This window comes from Petromyzon marinus, chromosome 24 (assembly GCF_048934315.1).
Source record: "Petromyzon marinus isolate PM22_M1 ecotype Great Lakes invasive population chromosome 24, UKy_Petmar_22M1.pri1.0, whole genome shotgun sequence".
Lineage (NCBI taxonomy): Eukaryota > Metazoa > Chordata > Hyperoartia > Petromyzontiformes > Petromyzontidae > Petromyzon > Petromyzon marinus.
This window is the reverse complement of record NC_133690.1, coordinates 18,409,129-18,433,100: the sequence shown is the minus strand read 5'-3', so window position 1 is coordinate 18,433,100 and position 23,972 is coordinate 18,409,129. Positions and strand designations below refer to the sequence as shown.

Sequence of the window (23,972 nt, the reverse complement as noted above, 5' to 3'; positions counted from 1 at the left end):
GGGACGGTGATGATAGTGAGGAGCGAGGTTCATCATAGAGGCTCTTCGGTTAGATCGCGTAAATGTATAAATGTTGTGTCGTTAAAACCCGCCACCACCCGCCACAGCCAACTAGTGAGGGTTGTCACGTAAACAGAGCGTGGCCAATTCGTCACTAGTACAGCACTAACCGGTGTGTTGGAGAGCCAAGCCACGACATTTACAATCTGAGTACGACGTTTCGTCAGTAATTACAACTAGCTTCATCAGGAGGCGGCCACATTTGTGGAGAAGTCCACCTGTTTTGTTCCTTGTCTAGAGGCGTAGATGTGGTGACCACGCTTCTGCGCTCTTACACAATGTGGAGTGATTCTAAATATTTACGCGATCTCACCCAAAACCTCTGTTATGGATGATGTTGGTCGTGCAAGCCTCCTGCGTGTTGAAAGGAGCGAAGTGGATTAATTAAAAGACCACGGCGGTGTGGCGTGGATTGGACACTGCACTCGCAACGCAGTTGTGGCCGGGTCGGTGCCATCTCCCGGCGCGGCAGTTGGCTCGCCACGGGACAGGTGGCGCGTGGCGGGGCAAAGCGCGGGTGGAAGAGTAACGCCAGGGCTAGTAACGACAGGAAAAGTAACGCCAGTGAAAGTAACGCCGGGGCGAGTAACGCCAGGGAAAGTAACGTCAGTGAAAGTAACTCCAGGGCTAGTAACGTCAGTGAAAGTAACGCCAGGAAAAGTAACGCTATGAGAAGTAACGCCATGGCAAGTAACGCCAGTGAAAGTAACGTCATGGCGAGTAACTCCAGGGCGAGTAACGTCAGTGAAAGTAACGCCAGTGAAAGTAACTCCAGGGCTAGTAACGTTAGTGAAAGTAACGCCAGGAAAAGTAACGCTATGAGAAGTAACGCCAGGGCGAGTAACGACAGGAAAAGTAACTCCAAGAAAAGTAACGCCTGTTAAAGTAAAGCCAGGGCGAGTAACGCCAGGGCGAGTAACGCCAGGGAAAGTAACGCCAGTTTAAGTAACTCCAGGGCTAGTAACGTCAGTGAAGATAACGCCAGGGAAAGTAACGCTAGGAGAAGTAACGCCAGGGCAAGTAACGCCTGTGAAAGTAACGCCAGGGCGAGTAACGCCAGGGCGAGTAACGCCAGGGAAAGTAACGCCAGTGTAAGTAACTCCAGGGCTAGTAACGTCAGTGAAAGTAACGCCAGGGAAAGTAACGCTAGGAGAAGTAACGCCAGGGCAAGTAACGCCAGTGAAAGTAACGCCATGGCGAGTAACTCCAGGGCGAGTAACGTCGGTGAAAGTAACGCCAGTGAAAGTAACTCCAGGGCTAGTAACGTCAGTGAAAGTAACGCCAGGGAAAGTAACGTCAGTGAAAGTAACTCCAGGGCGAGTAACGTCAGTGAAACTAACGCCATGGCGAGTAACGCCAGGGCGAGTAACGTCAGTGAAAGTAACGTCAGTAAAAGTAACGCTAGTGGAAGTAACTCCAGGGCTAGTAACGTCAGTGAAAATAACGCCAGGGAAAGTAACGCCAGGGAAAGTTAACTCCAGGGCTAGTAACGTCAGTGAAAGTAGCGTCAGTAAAAGTAACGCCAGTGGAGGTAACTCCAGGGCTAGTAACGTCAGTGAAAGTAACGTCAGTGAAAGTAACGCCAGGGGAAGTAACGTTAGTGAAAGTAACGCCAGGGAAAGTAACGTCAGGGAAAGTAACACCAGGGCTGCACCGTCATACCTCGTCGACTGCAATCGATGTGAACGATTAATCGTTGGGGCCCGACCGACAGGTGAAGTGGGTGACACGTGGCGCTGCTCCATGGGGGGGTAGCGCCCCCTCGTGGCAGCCGCCACCAGCAGCAAGCGACGTGTTGTGGTTGTTGTTGTGGTTGTTGTTGTGGTTGTTGTTGTTGTGGTTGTTGTGGTTGTTGTAGTGTAGCGGTAAGCGTGCTGCACTACGAACCCGGTGACCCGAATTCGATTCCCGCTCACGGCAAACACCGATGACGATTATCTGAACCGGTCCTGGGCCTCCCCTTGGTCGACTCAGCCTCAACTGAGTAACTGGTGCGGTGTGTAAACATCGCCACTGGGGAGACAAAGGCGGCCGGGTTGCTGCCCACCCACCCCCTCGTGTACCGTGCCGGCCTTCAAAGGTGCTCGCTAACAGCACTTGCCCCAACAGTCTGTTAAGGCTACAGGGGGGATCTTTGTCTCTTTGTTGTTGTGGTTGTTGGATGTGCCGAGCAGAGTGGCTATCCTCAACTTTGTGTGGCTGCTAGAGTCGTTACCCCCCTCGTGGAATGTTGTCTCAACCGAGCGGCCACCGAGCCTCACCCCAACACGGTTCTGAGAAATAAAAGTTTTAATTAATGAACGTCAATAATTATGTTTACAAATTATCCGTGTTGTGAGGTTATCGTTAAGCGTGACGTGATTTGTTCACGCTCGTTACTCTGGGAAAGACGCATTGTGTCAATGGACTTTCGTGTCGTTCTAGCTCACCATATGGGTTTAATATGCATCGTAGCTATTCTACAGTGAGGGAAAAAAGTATTTGATCCCCTGCTGATTTTGTACGTTTGCTCACTGACAAAGAAATGATCAGTCTATAATTTTAATGGTAGGTTTATTTGAACAGTGAGAGACAGAATAACAACAAAACATCCAAAAAAACGCACGTGAAAAATGTTATGAATTGATTTGCATTTTAATGAGGGAAATAAGTATTTGACCCCCTCTCAATCAGAAAGATGTCTGGCTCCCAGGTGTATTTTATACAGGTAACGAGCTGAGATTAGGAGCACACTCTTAAAGGGAGTGCTCCTAATCTCAGCTTGTTACCTATATAAAAGACACCTGTCCACAGAAGCAATCAATCAATCAGATTCCAAACTCTCCACCATGGCCAAGACCAAAGAGCTCTCCAAGGATGTCAGGGACAAGATTGTAGACCTACACAAGGCTGGAATGGGCTACAAGACCATTGCCAAGCAGCTTGGCGAGAAGGTGACAACAGTTGGTGCGATTATTCGCAAATGGAAGAAAAACAAAAGAACTGTCAATCTCCCTCGGCCTGGGGCTCCATGCAAGATCTCACCTCGTGGAGTTACAATGATCATGAGAACGCTGAGGAATCAGCCTAGAACTACACGGAAGGATCTTGTCAATGATCTCAAGGCAGCTGGGACCATAGTCGCCAAGAAAACAATTGGTAACACACGACGCCGTGAAGGACTGAAATCCTGCAGCGCCCGCAAGGTCCCCCTGCTCAAGAAAGCACATTTACATGCCCGTCTGAAGTTTGCCAATGAACATCTGAATGATTCAGAGGACAACTGGGTGAGACCAAAATGGAGCTCTTTGGCATCAACTCAACTCGCCGTGTTTGGAGGAGGAGGAATGCTGCCAATGACCCCAAGAACACCATCCCCACCGTCAAACATGGAGGTGGAAACATTATGCTTTGGGGGTGTTTTTCTGCTAAGGGGACAGGACAACTTAACTGCATCAAAGGGACGATCGACGGGGCCATGTACCGTCAAATCTTGGGTGAGAACCTCCTTCTCTCAGCCAGGGCATTGAAAATGGGTCGTGGATGGGTATTCCAGCATGACAATGACCCAAAACACACGGCCAAGGCAACAAAGAAGTGGCTCAAGAAGAAGCACATTAAGGTCCTGGAGTGGCCTAGCCAGTCTCCAGACCTTAATCCCATAGAAAATCTGTGGAAGGAGCTGAAGGTTCGAGTTGCCAAACGTCAGCCTCGAAACCTTAATGACTTGGAGATCTGCAAAGAGGAATGGGACAAAATCCCTCCTGAGATGTGTGTAAACCTGGTGGCCAACTACAAGAAACATCTGACCTCTGTGATTGCCAACAAGGGTTTTGCCACTATGTACTAAGTCATGTTTTGCAGAGGGGTCAAATACGTATTTCCCTCATTAAAATGCAATGAATTTATAACATTTTTGACATGTGTTTTTCTGGATTTTGTTGTTGTTCGTCTGTCTCTCACTGTTAAAATAAACCTAACATTAAAATTATAGACTGATCATTTCTTTGTCAGTGGGCAAACGTACAAAATCAGCAGGGGATCAAATATTTTTTTTCCCTCACTGTATATTACAATCCTTTGAATCTGTTACCAGTGCCAAGCTAACTACATGCCAATTCAGACCTTGTTGGTCACCCCGTGCCCTTATAAATCTCAACGTTCATCCTACAAAGTCCCATCACAAGGGAGAAACACAAACAAATAGACACACAGTTTTTGCCCGGACCTGAACACTCAATTCGCCTGCACAGGAACGCGAGTAACCCGTATGGGTTCACGGATATATTATATTGGATGAGTCGTACATGATTATTCACCAATGACTCTTACGGTATGATATAATTTCACACACATTTATAAATCACCTCACGTACCCCCTGTGACTTTGCCACGGAATCCCCATGGGTTCCGCGTACCCCCGGTTGAGAACCACTGGGTGAGTATAGGAAGGATTTCTCTCTCCTGGTCTCGTCCTGTCACCTCGCCAGCGGCGTCTCGATGTGTCTCTGTGTGTGTGTGTCTATGGGGCGGTAGTGCAGCAGTTAGCGGCGAACCGAGTTCGATTCCCGCTCACGGCCACCAACACCCAGTAACGATTATCGTGTGCCTCCCCTTACGTCGACTCAGCCTCAGATGTGTAGAAAACATCGTCACTCGGAAGACAAAGGCGGTCGGGCAAGGTGCTGACCACCCAAGCCCTCGTGTGCCGTGCCGGCCTTCATTGGGGGGGGGGGGGGCTTGATAGCAGCAGCACTTGCCCTAAATGTCTGTCAAGGCTCTAGGTGGGGCACGGTCGCGCGTGCTGTGCTTCTCTTGCCGCGTGTTACGATGGTGGCGAGAATGCAGACCCGTGTCTCGGGGACACTGATCCCTCCTCCTCTGATGGATGATGCCGAAGAATCCCCGCGATGCGAGAGGAGGAGCAGGAGGAGCCAGGAATCGCGTGACCCGCGCGGCTATTTGAGCTGACGGGGCGAGACGGATTAAGAGGCCTCCTCGTGCGCGTGGGCGCCCGCAGACTTTCTCACGCACGCGCAAAGACAAAGGTCATCCCCCTTCCCGGATAGCCTCGGCAGACCGTCGGGGCCAAGTGCAGTTCCCGAGTCGCGCCTACGAAGGCCGGTGCGACACGCGAGACGGTGTGGCCAATACCATTCCGGACCGCCTTTGTCTCTACACTGCTGATGTTGCATGCACATCGCTCCAGATACTTATTTTTATGCCGAGTCTACCCAGGGGAGACCCGGGACCGCTTCGGATATTCGTCACCGATGTTGGTTGTGAGCGGGAGTCGAATTCGTGTGGCCGGGGTTCGTAACGCAGTGCGCTAACCACTGCGCCACCGCTCCCCACGCGCGCACCTTCACACGTGCACCGCGCGTGTGAATGTGCGCGCGTGCATACGCGAGCGTGCCTGTGTACTTTGCATTATTGCGCGCGCCTACTATACAGCACGTGACGGTAGGTGCGCGCGCGAGCCTGCACGTGGCCTAAAGGGTACACCTAGCCTGGCACAAGCGCTGTGGCGACGTCACCCCCACTTAGTTATTATACGCACCAACGCATGCGTGAGATGGGGGACACACCGTCCAGTTTGTGTGTGTAAGTCTTAAGTACTCGGAGCTTCGTGGGGTGGGTGGATGTAGCTGGAGCGGAGAAGGCGAGGGGGGGGTGTAAGGGGGGCAGAGAGAGCGCCGCAGCGTTCACGCGTGGTTACCCCGTGCACTGTACGCGTGCAGTGAACAATTGCGACCCCCAAGTGTCCCCTAAGGACCCACGCGTAGCGTGACCTACATGGAGGCGTGTGGGCAGTAGCGAGGGGGTGACCCGAGGGGGTGGGGAGGGCGGTAGCGGAGACGTGGCGACAGACAGACAGAGCAGGTAGAGACGTTGACACAACGTCAGCATTCATCATCGCCATGATCACGCGACGCTGTGCCGTCATCATTGGGGGTTGGTCATACTTCACCACGTTGGTCACTGCCGGTTGGTGGAGGGTGAGAGGCACCCAGAACCGGATCAGATATGACTCGCCACTGATGTTAGCCGGGGTCGGGAATTGAACTCATGTGGCCACCCGCGACGCCGCCCGAACGTAGTTAGCGGTTCCGAATCACGTAATCGTCAGCAGTGAATTGATTGAGGGCCTACACTTATGACAGGCTGTCAATCAATCAACATCGATGTTGCCTGTCCATCAATCAACATTCTCCAGGCTCGAGCCCGCTTAGCTTCCGAGATGTGGCGAGGTCGGGCGCCTTCCGGGAGATGTTGACAAAGGGGGATGATGATGACGATCATCAATATCAGGTAAACGCAGATCAGACGTCGTGATGATGTTGATTATTGTAATGAAAGGCAGTGAAGCCCTATCCAGATAGCACGATGATGATGATGACGGTGATGTCGGTGATGGTGATGATGGTGTGATGACAAAGTCGTGTCTTGCCGTCATGCTGATGCTAAGAATAAGGGATGATGATGATATAGACTTCACTGAAACCCTTTCGAGGAGGTATCATGCTGATTGAGACGACGATAAGGATGATGATTTTGGTGATGATGAGGATGATGGTGATGATTACACTAATAATAAAGTCCACTAAAATTCAACACATATCATCATGCGGCTGCTGCTGATGCTGCTCATGATGATGCTGATGATGATCATGCTGATGATGATGATGATGGTGATCGTGCTGATGATGCTGACGGAACGAGATTGCGCCACTGGGCGGCATCGTGAGCGCATTTATGTTCGCATCGAGACTCCCTCCCTCCCTCCCTCCCGCCCTCCCTCCCTCCCTCCCCAGCCCCCACCACCGCTCTCCAAACACTGCTCAGCTCTTGATGCGGTTGCCCCGGCAACGCTCGGCGCTCCGAGCATCTGACCGCACGGAGCCAATCGCAGGCACTCCGTGCGAGTGAGCGAGCGTGTGCGTCTGAACCCCCGGTCCTGGGCCTCCCCTAGGTCGACTCGGCATTAAACGAGTACCGACAGCCGCGATATGTAAAACGTCAGCGCCGGGGGAATAACATCGGGCGGTAAGCGACGTGGGGGACACGGGGCCATCCCACGTGTCCGCTCGACCCCTCCGCGGTGGACCGTGCCGGCTTTGCTCGGCGCACGCTCACGGCACTCGCTCCTTCCTCGTCGAGGCTCGACTGGGTTAGCGAGAGCGGTAGAAGGGGGGGTTCGCTTTGTTTGGGGGGGGGCAGGTATTGTTGGAGGTGCAGGGGCTGGCCGCGCGGCTGAGCGCCCAGTCGGTGCGTCAAGACGTGCGCGGCGCTCTTCCGACTTTCATTTACGGATTTCTGGTTGTGCCCCCCCCCCAATTTTCCTTTCCGCCTCCCCCCACCCCTCAACTATAGTCATCCCCTCGAGGAGCGGAGGGGGAGGCGGGGGCAGAGAAAGGGGGCCACGGAGGGGAGACGGGGGGGGCGATCGTCACGGGACGGTTGCGAGCTCGGTGCGTCGCGGCTCCGCTCCACGCGCGCTCTCGCGAGGCCGGGGAAGCGCTTTGGACTATTGCGAGCGTCATCATCATCAGCAGCAACATCAGCAGCAGCAACATCAGCAGCAGCATTATCAGCAAGAGCAGAAGCGGCGGAAGCAACAGTAGCAGCAACAACAGCAGCTCCAGCAGCAGTCTCTTAACTAGTAACGAAATCATCATCATCATCAGTATCAATCATCAATCTTCATCATCAGCAGTGCTTGCCGGACCGTTCCATTATAGCATCAGCAGCGACTGCCGGGACATTATCGCAGCATAATCATCAGCAGCAGCAGTAGCAAGAGGCGACATCATCACACGTTGGACTTTGTCTCGCTGTGAGCCCCTCGTTAGGGGCGGGGAGAGGAAGGGGGGTGGGGGGGTAGCCGCTGAGATTGAGAGGGAAGGTGTCTGTCCTTCACACGGTCAACAACAACAGCAGCAGCATCATCAGCGGCAGCGGCGGCCGGGACCTCGACCTGGGCCTCTGACCACCCCCGCCCCCGTGGGCCGGCGTGAGCCCCGAACCTCGTCTCGTGTGAAATGGCGGGCGACGACTTCACTGGCAGGGACAGCCTGCCGCCCGGCTGGTATTACGACGTGACGAGTGACGGTCGTGTCTACTTCATGCAGTGAGTTGTGTGTATGTGTGTGTCTACGTGTGTGTGTTGTTGTCTTTGTGTACGTGTGTGTAATTGTGTGTACGTGTGCTCATGGTCAGCTTCGGTTTGGCAGCCGGGGTCTCGTTCCGAATCTTTCAAGCGGCATTATTTTCTCGTCAGCTGCGTAACGCTGTCGTGCGGAAGCTGACTCGGTCTGTCGCTCCGTACTGAGCTCCGGGTCTTCTCGGCCACAATTATTCCCTCTCTCTCTCTGTGTGTGCTTGCGCTAATATGGAGCCCTCTAAAATAACTTTTTGCGTCGGTTTGAAACATTCAGGCTAGCCTGATCCATTCTGGGTTTAGCCAGATTGGATTGTGTGAGGAGTTCACAGATTCTTGAAAGATCTGGGCACAGCCCCATCAGTGAACTCCTCCGGCAAGCGAGGCTGGGTCATGTAGCCCACATGCCCAGCCACCGCATGCTGAAACAGCTTCTGTTCGGTTGGATAGAGGGGGCTAAATGGGCGCGACACGGGCTAGAGAAGAGATGGAGTGATGTGGTACAGGAGGACGTGGAGCTGAGTGGACCTGCTGATGACTGGTACCAGCGGTGTCAAGATCGGCCTCTGTGGAGGAGGCTCGTGAAGGACGCTACTGGGGAGTTGGAGGCAGTCGCCCTCCAACAACAACGGAGGGCAGAGGAGCGACGCTCACAACAACGAGCGGAGCGCCCGGCGGTTAAAACGCCGAAAATTGGCACATTGGGGAACATCTGACAGTCAGTTCAGCCGCACCTGGGTATGTTCCGTGACCTGCCAGCGAGCCTTCGGCACTTCACGTGGCCTTAAGGTGCACCTAGCCTGGCACAAGCGCCGTGGTGACGTCACCGTCTCTTAGTGGTGAACTGCGGCTGTTGTTGTTTCTGCAGGTGTGTGCACCTGTGTGTATGTCTGTGCACACGCGTGTGTGTGTGTGGTTCAATGAGTTGAGTATGTGCACAGGTGTGTACACATACTCACCTCAACTGTGTGCACACGTGTGTGTGTGCGTGCAGGTGGGTGTGTGTACTTGTCAAATGAGTAGGGGTTCGGTGTGTAAACAGCATTGGGGAGACAAAGGCGGCCGAGGGCAGTCGCGGCCACACCACCCTCTCGTGTTCCGTGTTGACCTTAATAGGTGCTCGCGAACAATCCTTTCCCCAACAGTTTGTTGGAGGCTTCACGGGGGATCTTTGTCTTTGTTGAACACCTCTCTGTGTTTGCAGACACTCGAACATACATACAGACATATATAACTAGACACACGCAGATACCCCTACATATATGCACACACCGCACATGCGCCTGTACACACACACACACCAGCATGTATTATACACACACACACTTGTATACACACCAACATACACAATAAACTACATACAAAGACAAATATCGCCCGTATAGCCTTTAACAGACTGTTGGGGCAAGTGCTGTTAGCGAGCACCTATAAAAGACGGAACGGCACACGAGGGGGTGGGTGGCCAATACCACGCCCGACCGCCTTTGTCTCCCCAGTCACGATGTTTACTACACATCGCACCAGGTACCCATTTAAGGCTGAGTCGACCTAGGGGAGGCCCATGACCGGTTCAGATAATCGTCACTGGTGTTGGCCGTGAGCGGGAATCGAACTCGGGTCGCTGGGTTCGTAGCGCAGCACTCTCACCGCTACACACATATATACATATACCCGCTCGCCCAACCTGCCCGTGTTTGTGTGTTTGTCAGCGCCGCGTGCTTACTAACAGTGCGCGGTTAATGATTAATCAATGCGCTTGCGCGTGCTGCGGAATGCGCGCAATTCGCTGTGAAGGGCGAATGGGATCCAGCGCGTGTGTGCACACCCGTGGGGAGCGGTGGCGCAGCGGTTAGCACGCGCAGCCCTACCAACCTGGCCACCCGAGCTCGATTTCCGCTCACCGCCAAAATCGAGTGACGATTATCTGAACCGGTCTTGGGCCTCCCCTATGTCGACTCAGCCTCAATTGAGTACCTGGTGTGTGCTGTGTATACATCGCCACTAAGGGAGACAAAGGCGGCCGGGCGTGGTGTTGGCCACCCACCCCCTCATAGGTGCTCGCTAATAGCACTTGCCCTAACAGTCTGTTAAAGGCTATATGGGGGATTTTTGTATTCGTTGTGAGTTTGTGAGAGGGGCTGTGGGAGTGAATGTGTGTTTGGGTGTGCCTTTGTATCAGTGTTTATTGTATGAGTTTGTGTGAGTTTGTGTGTGTATTGTGTATAGACGTGTGTGTGTGTGTTTGGTCTCATCCGTGTGTGTGTATCTGTTTGTGCGTGACACTTAGAATGGCCTCAAAATGCACATAGCTTGGCACAAGCGCTATGGTGACGTCACAATCACTTAGTGGCGAATGGCTGATGCTGTTGTGTGTATATGTGGAGAGCGGTGGCGCAGTAGTTAGCGCACTGTGCTATGGAGCCGGAGGCCTGCGTTCGACTCCGGTCCACGGCTAACATCAGTGGCGAGTGATATCTGAATCGATCCTGGGACCTACTCTCGGTCGAGACAAGGGATCCGTCTTTTTGTTGGGTCTGATTACATTTGTTACATTCTTCAACACACCAATGTACCTAGGCTCAAGCCTCCTGTTAATCACGCGGCTTCTGCGTGGCCACCCCCACTCTGAACCCCTCCCCTCTCCCCGCCCCCTGTGAGAACAGACGCCGCTCCTCCTCCATGCAGCTCTCTTCTGCTCCTTCCATCTCTCTTCTCATCATCATCCCACCACCAGCCTCTCATCGTCACCATCACGTTTTCCCGGTCATTCCTCCTCCTCCGCCCTGCTGCTCATCTTGAGCCATGCCCCCCTCTTTCTCCTTCTCGGCAGACTGCCCCCTCCCTGCCCCTTCCGTGCCACTCCCCCCCTGTCTGCTGCCTTTTTGCGCAACATTCCCTGCATTCTGTCCTTGACTCGACCCGCCTCGCCGTGCAGTGCCACGGCCAACACGGTTTTTTTTTACGAATCATTAACAGCGACAAAGGATTCACGTTTAGGTTATTTGGGTGAGATGGCGTGAATATACATGTGTCGTACACTCACCTCCACTCGACACGGCCAATGAGTAAAAATTGTCACGTGAACAGAGCGTGCCAATTGGCTGTGTCGGGTGGCGGTGGATGTACGACACATCTACATTTACCCCATCTCACCCGAGTGCGCAAAGAAGCATGGGGAGGTAAGGTGCAGGCTTGGAATTACGCCGAGAGACATGAAGGGGAACACACGGCGCAGAGAACACACGCAGAATAACATGAATCATGTACATCACTCTGATGCATCACCAATAGCTGGGGGCGCCACGGTGGCTAGATGTTAACTCCCTCGCCTGGACTGCAGGTGGTCGTGGGCTCGATCCCGACCCTGACGCCTGCTGCTGCTGTATATTTTCAGTTTGCAGGTCTCACTCCCCGTGGTCGTGTGGATTTTTCTCCGGGTCCTCCGGGTTTTTCCTCCAAAATTTTGAATCAACGTCACCCGTTCAGATTATTTGGCTGCTATACATTTCCACGTGATGATAAGCCACTTTGTTGAGCTATCATTTGTGGCCAGGTCGCTTCTGAATAAGAGCTACAAAGCTCAGTGGGCTTCACCTGGTAAAATAAAAAATATTAGTTTAGTTTCAATGCGATTGGCCAGGGCACGCAAAGAGGTTTACAGTTGCTGAGCACATAACGTCGATCGGCCAGCAACAAACAGCACAACGCGGCTCATAGGCAAAGAGTTAACGCGTTACCGCGTGGATGGCACTTGGTCGAGAATAACGTCGGCGTGGCAGCCAAGGGACGTCACGCGCCCACGTGGTCACAGCCGGCAGGGAGATGGAGCGATGAATTCAGATGATGATGACACGGGGTGCCAGGTTATAGTCACACCGCGGACGTGTTGACTCGAGTGCATTTATTTGCTAATAGCGATCATTAATCTCAATGCTGTCTCACCCGGGTAAATAGAGAGCACAGATACGGATAGTGGTGTGTGTGTGTGTGTGCATGTGTGCATGTGTGCGTGTGTGCGGTAGTGTGTGGGGAGCGGTGTTGTATCACGCTGCGAAACCCGGCCACCCGAGTTCGATTCCCGCTCACGGCCAACACCAGTGACGATTATCTGAACCGGTCCTGGGCCTCGCGTAGGTCGACTCAGCCTCAAATTAGTACCTGGTGGGGTGTGTAAACATCGCCGCCGAGGGAGACAAAGGCGGCCGGGCGTGGTGCTAGCCACCCACCCCCTTGTGCGCCGTGCCGGCTTCAATAGGTGCTCGCTAACAGCACTTGACCCAAAAGAGTATGAGGCTATACGGGGGATCTTTTCATTCGTTCTCAAACGGGGACTCGGGATTCTAACCGGGCGGCAGTGGTGGTGGCTACGCTGCACGTGGCCGCTGTAAGAATCCAGCGCTGCGTGTGGAGGCAGCAGCGAGGGTTGGTGGATGACCGTTCACAGATGTCGTGAAACTCCCTTCCCGTGGGCGTCGAGGAGGAGCCGTGCCTTGGCTCGCCACGAGAAGGCGGCACAGCAAGTGGACTAATCGCCATCTGTTTTCATCCGTATGGGGATAAAGTGTTGCCCCCTCGCACAAGGCGTGATTTTTCTCCGCGTGCTCCGGTTTCTTCCTCCCCACGTGAATCCACACAAGATTGTAAATGTTGTGGATTTACGGTGTGCTGTACAAGTAACGAATTGGCACGTTCTGTTGACGTGACAACCCTTACTAATTGGCTGTGTAGGGTGGTGGCGGGTTTCACGACACATTTATATATTTACGCAATCTAACTCAAAAAAGCCTGTATTATGGATCTATGTGTGTGTGTGTATAACCTACAGCCAGTCTGCGTGTGGCTGTGCGCGCGAGAGAGAATTACACCACAGTGCGTAAACGCGCATGCCGAGCGAGGAAGGGAATACATCCGAGTGGGACGTCCGCCGAGGAGACGGAGCGATTCTGACACCGGCTCGTGTGTGTGCGCATTCGAGCGAGTGCCACGTGGATCGCGGGAGGTGACGGTGGTGATTTGGGGAGACCTTCATCCAGCAGTGGATTGACCGTGGCTGATGGAGAGTGCACGTGCTTATGAGACTGTGTGCCTGTCCCGATGCGTACGCAGCGGTTGCACATTAAGGAATGCGCCGGGTGCGTGAGGATGTGACCGTGAGTCTGTGGGTTTGTCTTCAAGCGTGCGTGTAAATATGTGTCTTTGTACGCGTGTTTACGAGTGCCTTGCGTGTTTAAGTGTGTAAATAGAAGCGTGGTCGTGTGTCTCACCGTGCGCGAGTCTCTGCCTGTGTCCTTGCGTGTGGGGAGTCGAAATGTAGTAGCGCTTTGCGCGCTGCGCTACGAACCCGACGACCCGAATTCGATTCCCGCTCACGGAAAACACCAGTGACGATTATCTGAACCGGTGATGGGCCTCCCCTAGGGCCACTCAGCCTCAAATGAGTACCTGGCGCGCTGTGTAAACATCACCACTGGGAAGACAAAGGCGGTCGGGCGTGGTGCTGGCCAACCACAGGTGCTCGCTAACAGCACTTGCCCCTACAGTCTGTTACAGGCTATACGGGCGATCTTTGCTTTTGCTTTGTGTCCGTGTGAGGGGAGCGGTGGCGGAGTGGTTAGCGCGCTCTGCTACGAACCCGGCAAGTTTTCCTGCTCGCGACCAACACCAGTGAGGCATTTTTTAACCGGTGCTGGGCCTCCCCTAGGTCGACTCAGTCTCAGATGAGTACCTGGTGCGATGTGTAAAACATCAGCACTGGCGAGACAATGGCGGCCGGGCGTGGTGCTGTGTTCACCCCCGTCCCCACCACCATGTGCCGTGCCGGCCTTCACAAGTGCTGCTCACTAACAGCAGTTGCCCCATCAGTCCGTCTAACGATATACGGGGGATCTTTGCCTTTGCACTCGCATAAACGTCTCTAAGAAAGTACATGAGACAGAGATAATTGAATGGAACAACATCCAAGCGGTGTACAAAGAGGCGTGGAGAGGTAGGGATGTCCGCTCGGGACCTCACGGACAGACTGCGGGAGGTGCATCAGAGAGACCGGTGGCTGGGGCTCGCGCAGGGATGAGGATGGCCGGGGGGTCGAGACTGGTGACGGAGTGGCAGGCAGAGGAGGGGGCGGCGTCCATCCGTGGAGGAGTCGATGCGGTCGGCTGGGTAGATTTGTTGTCGCGTCTCGAGGCCGCGGAGAGGTGGCGACGCGTTTGGGGGAGGCCTTCGTTCAGCAGTGGACAGACCACGGCTGACGAGTGCATAACTCGGTGTTTGTGTGTGCGCACAGTGAGGACACGCGCAGCACCACGTGGCTGCACCCCCGCACCAGTGAACCCGTGTCCACGGGGCATCGCCGCCGCTCAGGTGAGACACGCGCTGTTAGCGAGCTCCTATTAAGGTGGAATCATAATAAATACACATGTAGTGATGATCCAGCACTCACCGATTTAATCCGGCTACCCACTCGTCGCTCATCGGTGGTCAGTCGCCTCCCTGTCACTCTTCTACCGCCACTACTGCTTCTGCTACTACCATGCTTAGTCACTGTTCACGCAGAACTTCACTCGCCGATACACTCCAGTGTCGATCCTGTCCTGACGAGTGCGAGTCGCAACCGGTTGCACGCAACCGCCCGCAACCGGTCACCGTGCAACAAACCGATGAGCTCTGGGCGTGGGCTCGGCGGCCGTAACGGAAACGGGGCCGCTCGACCAACCCTCTGCGCCTGCGTTGTGAATGCGCCCTGCCGTGACCCCCAACCTGCTGGCTTGCAACTGCCGGTGGACTTTGGGCAACGATTGTGGCGGTGGTGGTGAGTTTTATGGCACAATTCAGTTGGGCGCGAAGGCACCTCCAGGCGTTAGGCTGCAGGGTTCAAAGATTGAGATCGCCCCCCCCCCCCCCCCCCATTGTCAGCGTGCGATGTTCATCCACCGTCCGTGGCTGTGAGCAGCCACGCGGTGTGGGCAGTGGCTCGAGGCGACGCTTGGTCGGGGAACTCTCCTGCGGAGAGAGCAGCGTCAGCCTGGGAAGCAGGCGGCGAGGATTTGATTGATTGATGTCGTTGTTGTGAGAGTTTATTGACGCCGATCGGAAGAGATCATTGGACCGCAGGTGATGTATACGCTGTTGATACACTTGGGGTGCGATGGATGTTGTCGGTACAAGGGGATCTTCTTTCAGCCGTTAAACAAACGAACACCGTGTACTTATGTGTTGGTGTGTTGAGAGATGCATGCGGAAAGAAAGCGCGTTATTGATTTTGTCATATTCACCACAGAGACGCGAATGATTATGTTGTGTTGTTTATCGATAGAGATGTATGCGTTGAACCGGGAGCCATATCTAACAGAGTTAGTGCCCTATCATTTAACCATTCTGGCAGCACTTGTTCCGCTGATGAGACGTTGAATGTTCAAACCGGACCATGGTTTGCGTTATGCTGTTAAAACACTGATGTAACAAAAATACACTTTTAATAACAATGCTATTTTATAGAGCGTCATTCGTGTAATTGCATCCCACAACGCTGCAACGTCCCTTACACACTTCTAGAAAGTCGTCTGGCTGATGGGATGTGTGAAAATAATTGTATATATTTTAATGTGCAGAGACACACATGGGGAACGAGGCGTTGGTATTCATTGTCAGTCAATGTGTGTCGTGATTTACGGGCTCACTTGCTGGCTATGGCTGTTGAGTTTCTCACTCATAGCGTTATATCTCTGGCAATAAGTTAACCAATGAAAGCAGGTTGTAAAATATAAAATGTACACCCGAGCGTTGTTAAGGGTTTATAGCTTCGTAGAATTTCGTTTGCAGGGCATATTGATAGCTTGTGTACACGTATTATTGTGCATATGTGTCTGTGTGCGCTACTTTAAACGCCCTTGCCCCAAAATTCTGTCAAGGCTATAGGGGGATCTTTGTCTTATGCAGTATTCAATGGGAATTGCACACGGCAGCAATCATAGCCCGCTACTCTGGCGGATTGATGCCAGGTGTTGAGTCGCGCTTTGCCGCACAGGGGACAGCTGCCACAGGGGGTGCCCTATTAGATACTTGAGTTGGCATGTGCTCTGAAGAAGGGCCATTGCCCGAAGCGTCATCTATTACATATGATTATTTAAAGGCCACCCAGTGCTATTGACCGGCGTGTTGGGATGTTGCTGTTGACTGTCCCTGTGCATCGCTGCCAGCCGATAACGTTCAGTGATGTAAAACGCTCTGAGAACACCCCACGGATGTAGCGTTTCATCAATACTCGTAATATATACATCAATATTAATCACCACGTATAACAATATTCATCATCATCATCATGGGTATCTGTGTGTGCGTGTGTGATTGATCATCAACACTGGATGTGTTTGGCTGGGTATAACACGGCGGGGGAGTGGTGGCGCAGTGGTTAGCGAACCCGTCGACCCGCGTTCGATTCCCGCTCACGGCCAACATCGGTGGCGAATATCTGACTCGGCCTTCCATGAGTATCAGCTACGGTGTATACGCCATCAACAATGGGGAGACAAAGGGGGCCGGGAGTGATCCTGGCCACACCCACCGATGCGCGTGCCGTGGCGGCCTTTAATGGGCTCTGGCGAACAGCACTTGCCCCAAAATATGTTAAGGCTATACGGGGGATATTTGTCTTTGTGTATGTATCACGTACACAGGAAGACCGTGCTGTGTGTCTGTCGATCCAGTGCTCGATGGTGATGCTCCCCACGCAGTGTCAATGATGGGAAGTTCCACACATCACCACGCTGGTCAGCTCTCCAGCCTGTGTGTGCGTGTCGCGCATACCGCGTGATCCATTCATAGATAACCAACTGGTTCTGAAGTCTCCTCTGAGTCTCTTCTCAAGAGCCGAGTGAGAATCGTGAAGGCGATGGCTCCGTATCTCACGGATGAGAGAGGCCAAGATGTAGTCATCGTCGTCGAGATCGCGGGAGCCGAGCAGACGCTTTCAAGTGTCGCGTTCCATGGCATCATCAAGTCTATTGGACTTGATGATGGCATGGGCCAAGCCTCATGTACACCCCCACCCCACAGGGACCGGGTTCTTGCACAGCGACACGGGAATTCACATCCATTGCCATTCTGACTTGGCTTCTCCCTCCGTGCTCCCCCTCCCTGCTGCCCCTCCCTGCTGCCCTTGAACTTTGCTGGTCTCCACTCCCTTCCCTCCTCCCCATTCCCCCCTGCCCCCCCCTCCTGATCCCCCTCCGGCAGACCTGCCCCGCGGCTGGGAGGAAGGCTTCACGCCTGAAGGAGCCAGCTTCTTCATAGAGTGAGTAATGACGCCACCCTCCCTCACCTTACCCCCTCCACACCGGGCTCGTATCATCTCCTGTGCGGCTGTGCGGGGGGTCGCAGGGGGAACGGTAAGACGGGTAGGTGTGGGGTAGGTGTGGGGTAGGTGTGGGGTAGGTGTGGGGTAGGGGTAGGGTAGGTGTGGGGTAGGTGTGGGGTAGGTGTGGGGTAGGGGTAGGGTAGGTGTGGGGTAGGTGTGGGGTAGGAGTAGGTGTGGGATAGGAGTAGGGTAGGTGTGGGGTAGGGGTAGGGTAGGTGTGGGGTAGGGGTAGGAGTAGGTGTGGGGTAGGAGTAGGGTAGGTGTGGGGTAGGTGTGGGGTAGGTGTGGGGTAGGTGTGGGGTAGGGGTAGGGTAGGTGTGGGGTAGGTGTGGGGTAGGTGTGGGGTAGGGGTAGGGTAGGTGTGGGGTAGGTGTGGGGTAGGAGTAGGTGTGGGATAGGAGTAGGGTAGGTGTGGGGTAGGGGTAGGGTAGGTGTGGGGTAGGAGTAGGGTAGGTGTGGGGTAGGTGTGGGGTAGGTGTGGGGTAGGGGTAGGGTAGGTGTGGGGTAGGGGTAGGAGTAGGTGTGGGGTAGGTGTGGGGCAGGGGTAGGTTAGGTGTGGGGTAGGGGTAGGAGTAGGTGTGGGGTAGGGGTAGGTGTAGGGTAGGAGTAGGTGTGGGATAGGATTAGGTGTGGGGTAGGTGTGGGGTAGGGGTAGGGTAGGTGTGGGGTAGGAGTGGGGTAGGTGTGGGGTAGGGTAGGTGTGGGGTAGGAGTAGGTGTGGGGTAGGTGTGGGGTAGGGGTAGGAGTGGGGTAGGTGTGGGGTAGGGGTAGGGTAGGTGTGGGGTAGGAGTAAGTGTGGGGTAGGTGTGGGGTAGGTGTGGGGTAGGGGTAGGAGTGGGGTAGGTGTGGGGTAGGGGTAGGGTAGGTGTGGGGTAGGAGTCGGTGTGGGGTAGGTGTGGGGTAGGGGTAGGAGTAGGTGTGGGGTAGGTGTGGGGTAGGGGTAGGAGTAGGTGTGGGGTAGGAGTAGGTGTGGGGTAGGGGTAGGTGTGGGGTAGGGGTAGGTGTGAGGTAGGGGTAGGTGTGTGGTAGGGGTAGGAATAGGTGTGGGGTAGGAGTAGGTGTGGGGTAGGGGTAGGTGTGGGGTAGGGGTTGGAATAGGTGTGGGGTAGGTGTGTGGTAGGGGTAGGAATAGGTGTGGGGTAGGAGTAGGTGTGGGGTAGGTGTGGGGTAGAGGTAGGTGTGGGGTAGGGGTAGGTGTGGGGTAGGGGTAGGTGTGGGGTAGGTGTGGGGTAGGTGTGGGGTAGGAGTAGGTGTGGGGTAGGGGTAGGTGTGGGGTAGGGGTAGGAATAGGTGTGGGGTAGGAGTAGGTGTGGGGTAGGGGTAGGTGTGGGGTAGGGGTTGGAATAGGTGTGGGGTAGGAGTAGGTGTGGGGTAGGTGTGGGGTAGAGGTAGGTGTGGGGTAGGGGTAGGTGTGGGGTAGGGGTAGGTGTGGGGTAGGTGTGGGGTAGGTGTGGGGTAGGAGTAGGTGTGGGGTAGGGGTAGGTGTGGGGTAGGGGTAGGTGTGGGGTAGGGGTAGGTGTGGGGTAGGTGTGGGGTAGGAGTAGGTGTGGGGTAGGGGTAGGTGTGGGGTAGGGGTAGGTGTGGGGTAGGGGTAGGTGTGGGGTAGGTGTAGGGTGTAGACGGCGGTGGAAATCGATGCAGAACAGGGGGAGAACATACAGACTTCACACGGGAAGGTGCCCGAGTCTGGAATCAACCTCGGATGCTTTAAGCTGTGGGGCCCTGCACTGCCCACCACCCTGTCACCGCCAGTAGGGGGCGATGTTGCTACGTGGTAATTCCAATGAAATTATAAAAAAAACATTGTCAGTAAGTTATTAAAATTTGGAAAAAATTGTGACTGTGACGCCGGCACACAATGGCTCGCTCGACCCTCCTTCCAGTAACGCCACGGAGTCTACAACGTCCCCTGCCAAGCAGGCGGCGTGCTGGAATGTTCTGGTTGGGACGCATGCAGAGTCAATATTAACCAGGGTGGCCGGGGTGCCTCCAACTGCACACCTCTGCCACAATGTCAATTATAAATATACATCCTCATTGGCCCAATGGATGGCAAAACTGAATTTGCTTAACGAAATGAATCAGCAGAGGTCTCTCTTTGTAATATCCATCTCTCCACATCTTAATTCATATTATGTTATAAAATAAAAGTTTTGCTGTCTGGCTGGCTGGCTGTCAGTACGGTCACGTCCAAAGGACGTTCGCGTTGCTAGTTAATGAATGAAATTACTTTTGTACACATCCCTTCCCCCTGCGGACTGCATCATTTCAGCAGCATTGTTTCGAGACACGCAAAACTCTTGGCCCGGTTTTAGACATTCAGTGTCCCATGAGCCAGGGTCAGGCTCGCTAGATCAGCTCCCAACGCGGGCCGATGTAAGAAGGGCGAGGCAAGAGCGGTGGCACGCGGAGCGAGAGTTGACAGAGGACTTGGCTCCCTCGGGCGCTGGGAGAGGAACTCGCCCCTGGGATTAGCCCCGAGCGGGCACCGGGACCAGGTGATGTCCACAGTGCGTGGCAGGGGTGAGGGGAGCGCGCCTCTCGGTTTTATTAGCGCGACATCCCCAGCTCCCCTCTCCACACCCACCCCTCTCCATCTGTGGAAAGAGAAGCGAGAGTGGGAAGGGAGAGCGGAGAGAGAAGAGATGAGAGAGCAAGGAGAGTGGAGAGGGATAAGAGAGAACACAGGGTGAGTGGAGAGAGATACGAGAGAGAGCCTCGGGAGAGTGGAGAAGATAGCGGAGAGAGAGAGAGGGGAGCTAAAATCGCAGTTGCAAAGCACAGGCCGAGAACGCCAAGCGGCCAGGAACGAAGAGCAATGTCACAGATGTAATGTAGATAAGAGTGTAAGACCTTGTTTGCATTGAGCGAGGTTATTGTTGTAAGAGCTTGGGGGTAAAGATACGACGATGGCGATGGGAGGAGGGAATTCCAAAGTGGATCGGTGCGAGGAAAGAAGCAGAGAGAGAGAGACGTGAGTTGATCTGCAGTGTGGTGAGTGGGTGGGTGGGTGAGTCGGTGGGTAGACGAGTGGGTGGGTGTGTTATTGTGACCTCCAGTGTCGTGGTGGTAGTAGTTGAACCCAGTGCGGTGGGTGAGACGAAACAGTCTGGTTGATTGACATGAAAGAGATGGGAGACAGAGAGGGGAGAGAGAGAGAGGAGAAGCTTGGAGAGAGTAAAGCCACCAGACCTCCTGGTTTAGCTGGGAGTTCCGACCCGGGTTCGATCTCTGGGTCGTCACGGAAATCGAGGAGTAAGCAATAGTCTGCCTGTGTGGTAGGAGTGCAGGCTGTCTGTGAGGTAGGAGTGCAGGCTGTCTGTGTGGTAGGAGTGCAGGCTGTCTGTGAGGTAGGAGTGCAGGCTGTCTGTGAGGTAGGAGTGCAGGCTGTCTGTGTGGTAGGAGTGCAGGCTGTCTGTGAGGTAGGAGTGCAGGCTGTCTGTGAGGTAGGAGTGCAGGCTGTCTGTGTGGTAGGAGTGCAGGCTGTCTGTGAGGTAGGAATGCAGGCTGTCTGTGAGGTAGGAGTGCAGGCTGTCTGTGTGGGTGGTAGGAGTGCAGGCTGTCTGTGAGGTAGGAGTGCAGGCTGTCTGTGAGGTAGGAGTGCAGGCTGTCTGTGAGGTAGGAGTGCAGGCTGTCTGTGAGGTAGTAGTGCAGGCTGTCTGTGTGGTAGGAGTGCAGGCTGTCTGTGTGGTAGGAGTGCAGGCTGTCTGTGAGGTAGGAGTGCAGGCTGTCTGTGTGGTAGGAGTGCAGGCTGTCTGTGAGGTAGGAGTGCAGGCTGTCTGTGTGGTAGGAGTGCAGGCTGTCTGTGAGGTAGGAGTGCAGGCTGTCTGTGAGGTAGGAGTGCAGGCTGTCTGTGTGGTAGGAGTGCAGGCTGTCTGTGAGGTAGGAGTGCAGGCTGTCTGTGAGGTAGGAGTGCAGGCTGTCTGTGAGGTAGGAGTGCAGGCTGTCTGTGAGGTAGGAGTGCAGGCTGTCTGTGTGGTAGGAGTGCAGGCTGTCTGTGTGGTAGGAGTGCAGGCTGTCTGTGAGGTAGGAGTGCAGGCTGTCTGTGAGGTAGGAGTGCAGGCTGTCTGTGAGGTAGGAGTGCAGGCTGTCTGTGTGGTAGGAGTGCAGGCTGTCTGTGAGGTAGGAGTGCAGGCTGTCTGTGAGGTAGGAGTGCAGGCTGTCTGTGAGGTAGGAGTGCAGGCTGTCTGTGAGTTAGGAGTGCAGGCTGTCTGTGAGGTAGGAGTGCAGGCTGCCCGTGGGTCCTGGATTTTTTAAATTACGTGAATTTACGTTCATAGCTTTGTTGGCCGCACCTCGCCTGCCACAGGGATGCTTTACCCGCACACAGTGACCTCACACCCGTGGCGTCCCTGGGGATGGTGTGTGTTGTTGTCGTTGCGGATGTGGTATCAGAACGCCCTAAGAATAGAGGCACCGAGGCCGTGAGTGAGGCACGCGGAGGCTGCTCGGAATCTCTTTGGCGGTCAACCACTTGGGGGGCTTGGAATGGAGCGTGGCTGGACGAGGAGGCTCATTGCAGTTGTAATGGGGAAGAAGCGGCGGTGGTGGTGGTGATGGGTGGGAGAGTTAACTCCCCTGAGCTCGGCTATCCCAGAGTAGGACCCACTTGAAAAATGAGTCACGCGACTCACAATTGGATAGGTGAAGTCGCAGCCCTGTCGGAATGTCATCAATTGTGAGTTGCTTTAGAGAGGCCCTCTAGAGGGCATTTGGCCTACTCTTCCACGCTGGACAGACGTATTGAAGGAGGTGGGAGTACCCACACTACAGACGATCAACTGACCATAGACTTTGGTGAACTCAGTGACACTGCTGGATGGACTGAGGCGGCGGGAGGCGTTGCATTTCAGAATCTTGCTCCATGATTCCAACTGCACGGAGATCCAATCGAATCGGCGACCTCTGCAATTGAAAGTCCGGCACGCAGCTGAGCACCGTTACGGCGCAGTAGCGGCATCCCAACAACGCACGAGCCTCCTCATTGCCACTGGGTGTCTGCGAAAAATAACTTTACAGCTCATCGGATTCCGCCAGTATCACTCCGCATTGTGATTCTGATATTCTGTGAACAAGTCTTGAGACTCGCAGGTAGCCATTTGGCAACTGAACCATCGCGCGTGTGTGGTATGCCTGCCGCATACCACACATGCCGAACTGAGCGTGATGATGATGATAATAATTACATTTACAATCCCGCTGTGAAACTCGCTCTTTATTTGAGGCACTCCCGGCCAGGCTGTGTGTACAGCTGTAGGTGATGTTATTCGGGTATGGCGGGGGGAGGGAGGGAGGCGGAGAGTCGGCGGGGGCGGGTGGCAGTGGGGGGTACGAGGAGGCCAAGGCTAAGCCCTGTCTATCTATAGGCAGACAAACACATTCCAGATCCTGGTGGCACGCGAACCCCCCCTTGGGAAATAGACGGGGAACCGCCGCGCGTGACGATCGGGCGGCGAGCGACACGTGGGTGGAGGGGGACGAGGTTGTTGTGGTCTCTGTTGTGGTCTCTGTTGTGGTCTCTGTTGTGATCTGTGTTGTGGTCTCTGTTGTGATCTCTGTTGTGGTCTCTGTTGTGATCTCTGTTGTGATCTCTGCTATCATTGTGGTCCGCAAGCAAGGGTGGGGCGGACGTGAGTCGGCCGCCCCGGGCGCCGCTCGCGAGGAGGGGAGGGGGGCGGCGGTCGACAGAATGGGAACAGCAGAATGGTTGTGAACGATGCAAGCCCTGGCGGGATGATTGGCTAAACAATTGTGGTGCGGCAGTAGCGGAGTTGTTGAAAGGTGGGGCACTTTGTGCCCGGCTTCAAGATGTCTCGGTACGACTGTGGCGTGCGGCACGTGACTCGTAGTCACAGCTAGAGCAAGGGGACAATACGGGCAGCCGTCTGTGAAACAGAGCATTATAGCTCATCGGATTCCTCCAGTATAAATACATATTCTGATTCTGAGTCTTAGACTTACGAACATACTTATTTCCCGACACCCGTTCGTAAGTCGATCGGTTCGTAAGTCGGAACACAATAATGTAGGGCATCTGTCCTTGGTTGTTGTGTGAGTGAGTACGCCTACATCGTACTCAATCAAGGCTGGAGCCCCGGGACTGCGGCTCGGTCCGTGCTGTGGCTGCCTCTGCTGAATTGTTGAACGCAGCCGCAGTCACCCCCCTCACTCTCCCCGCGCCCCCCACCCACAATCGATATCGCTCCGTCAAGATCAATAGAAGCCGGGCAAAGGTGACGCAGACAGACCGCGACCATATGTGTACGTGTGTTATATGTCCTGGGCATCCCCTAGGCCGACTCAGTCTGAAATGAGTACCTGGTGCGATGCGTAAACATCGCCACTGGGGAGACAAAGACGGCCGGGCGTGGTGCTGGCCACCCATCCCCTCGTGTGCCGTCCCGGCCTTCATAGGTGCTC

The 23,972-nt window shown here is 54.5% G+C and overlaps 1 protein-coding gene across 4 annotated transcripts in view; it reads left to right on the top strand.

Moving 5' to 3' along the window:
- The first annotated feature begins 6,939 nt into the window (after positions 1 to 6,939).
- PLEKHA7 (pleckstrin homology domain containing A7) overlaps positions 6,940 to 23,972 on the top strand; it is a 90,987-nt gene continuing 73,954 nt past the window's right edge. For 2 of the 4 annotated variants that reach the window (XM_076069488.1, XM_076069490.1), the window contains exons 1-3: positions 6,940 to 8,170; positions 14,484 to 14,560; positions 17,432 to 17,489. In XM_076069488.1, the coding sequence (XP_075925603.1) occupies positions 8,082 to 8,170; positions 14,484 to 14,560; positions 17,432 to 17,489 (224 nt within the window). In that variant the 5' untranslated portion in view covers positions 6,940 to 8,081. The remainder of the gene's footprint in view (positions 8,171 to 14,483; positions 14,561 to 17,431; positions 17,490 to 23,972) is intronic. The other 2 variants (XM_076069491.1, XM_076069489.1) reach the window with 1 other exon arrangement.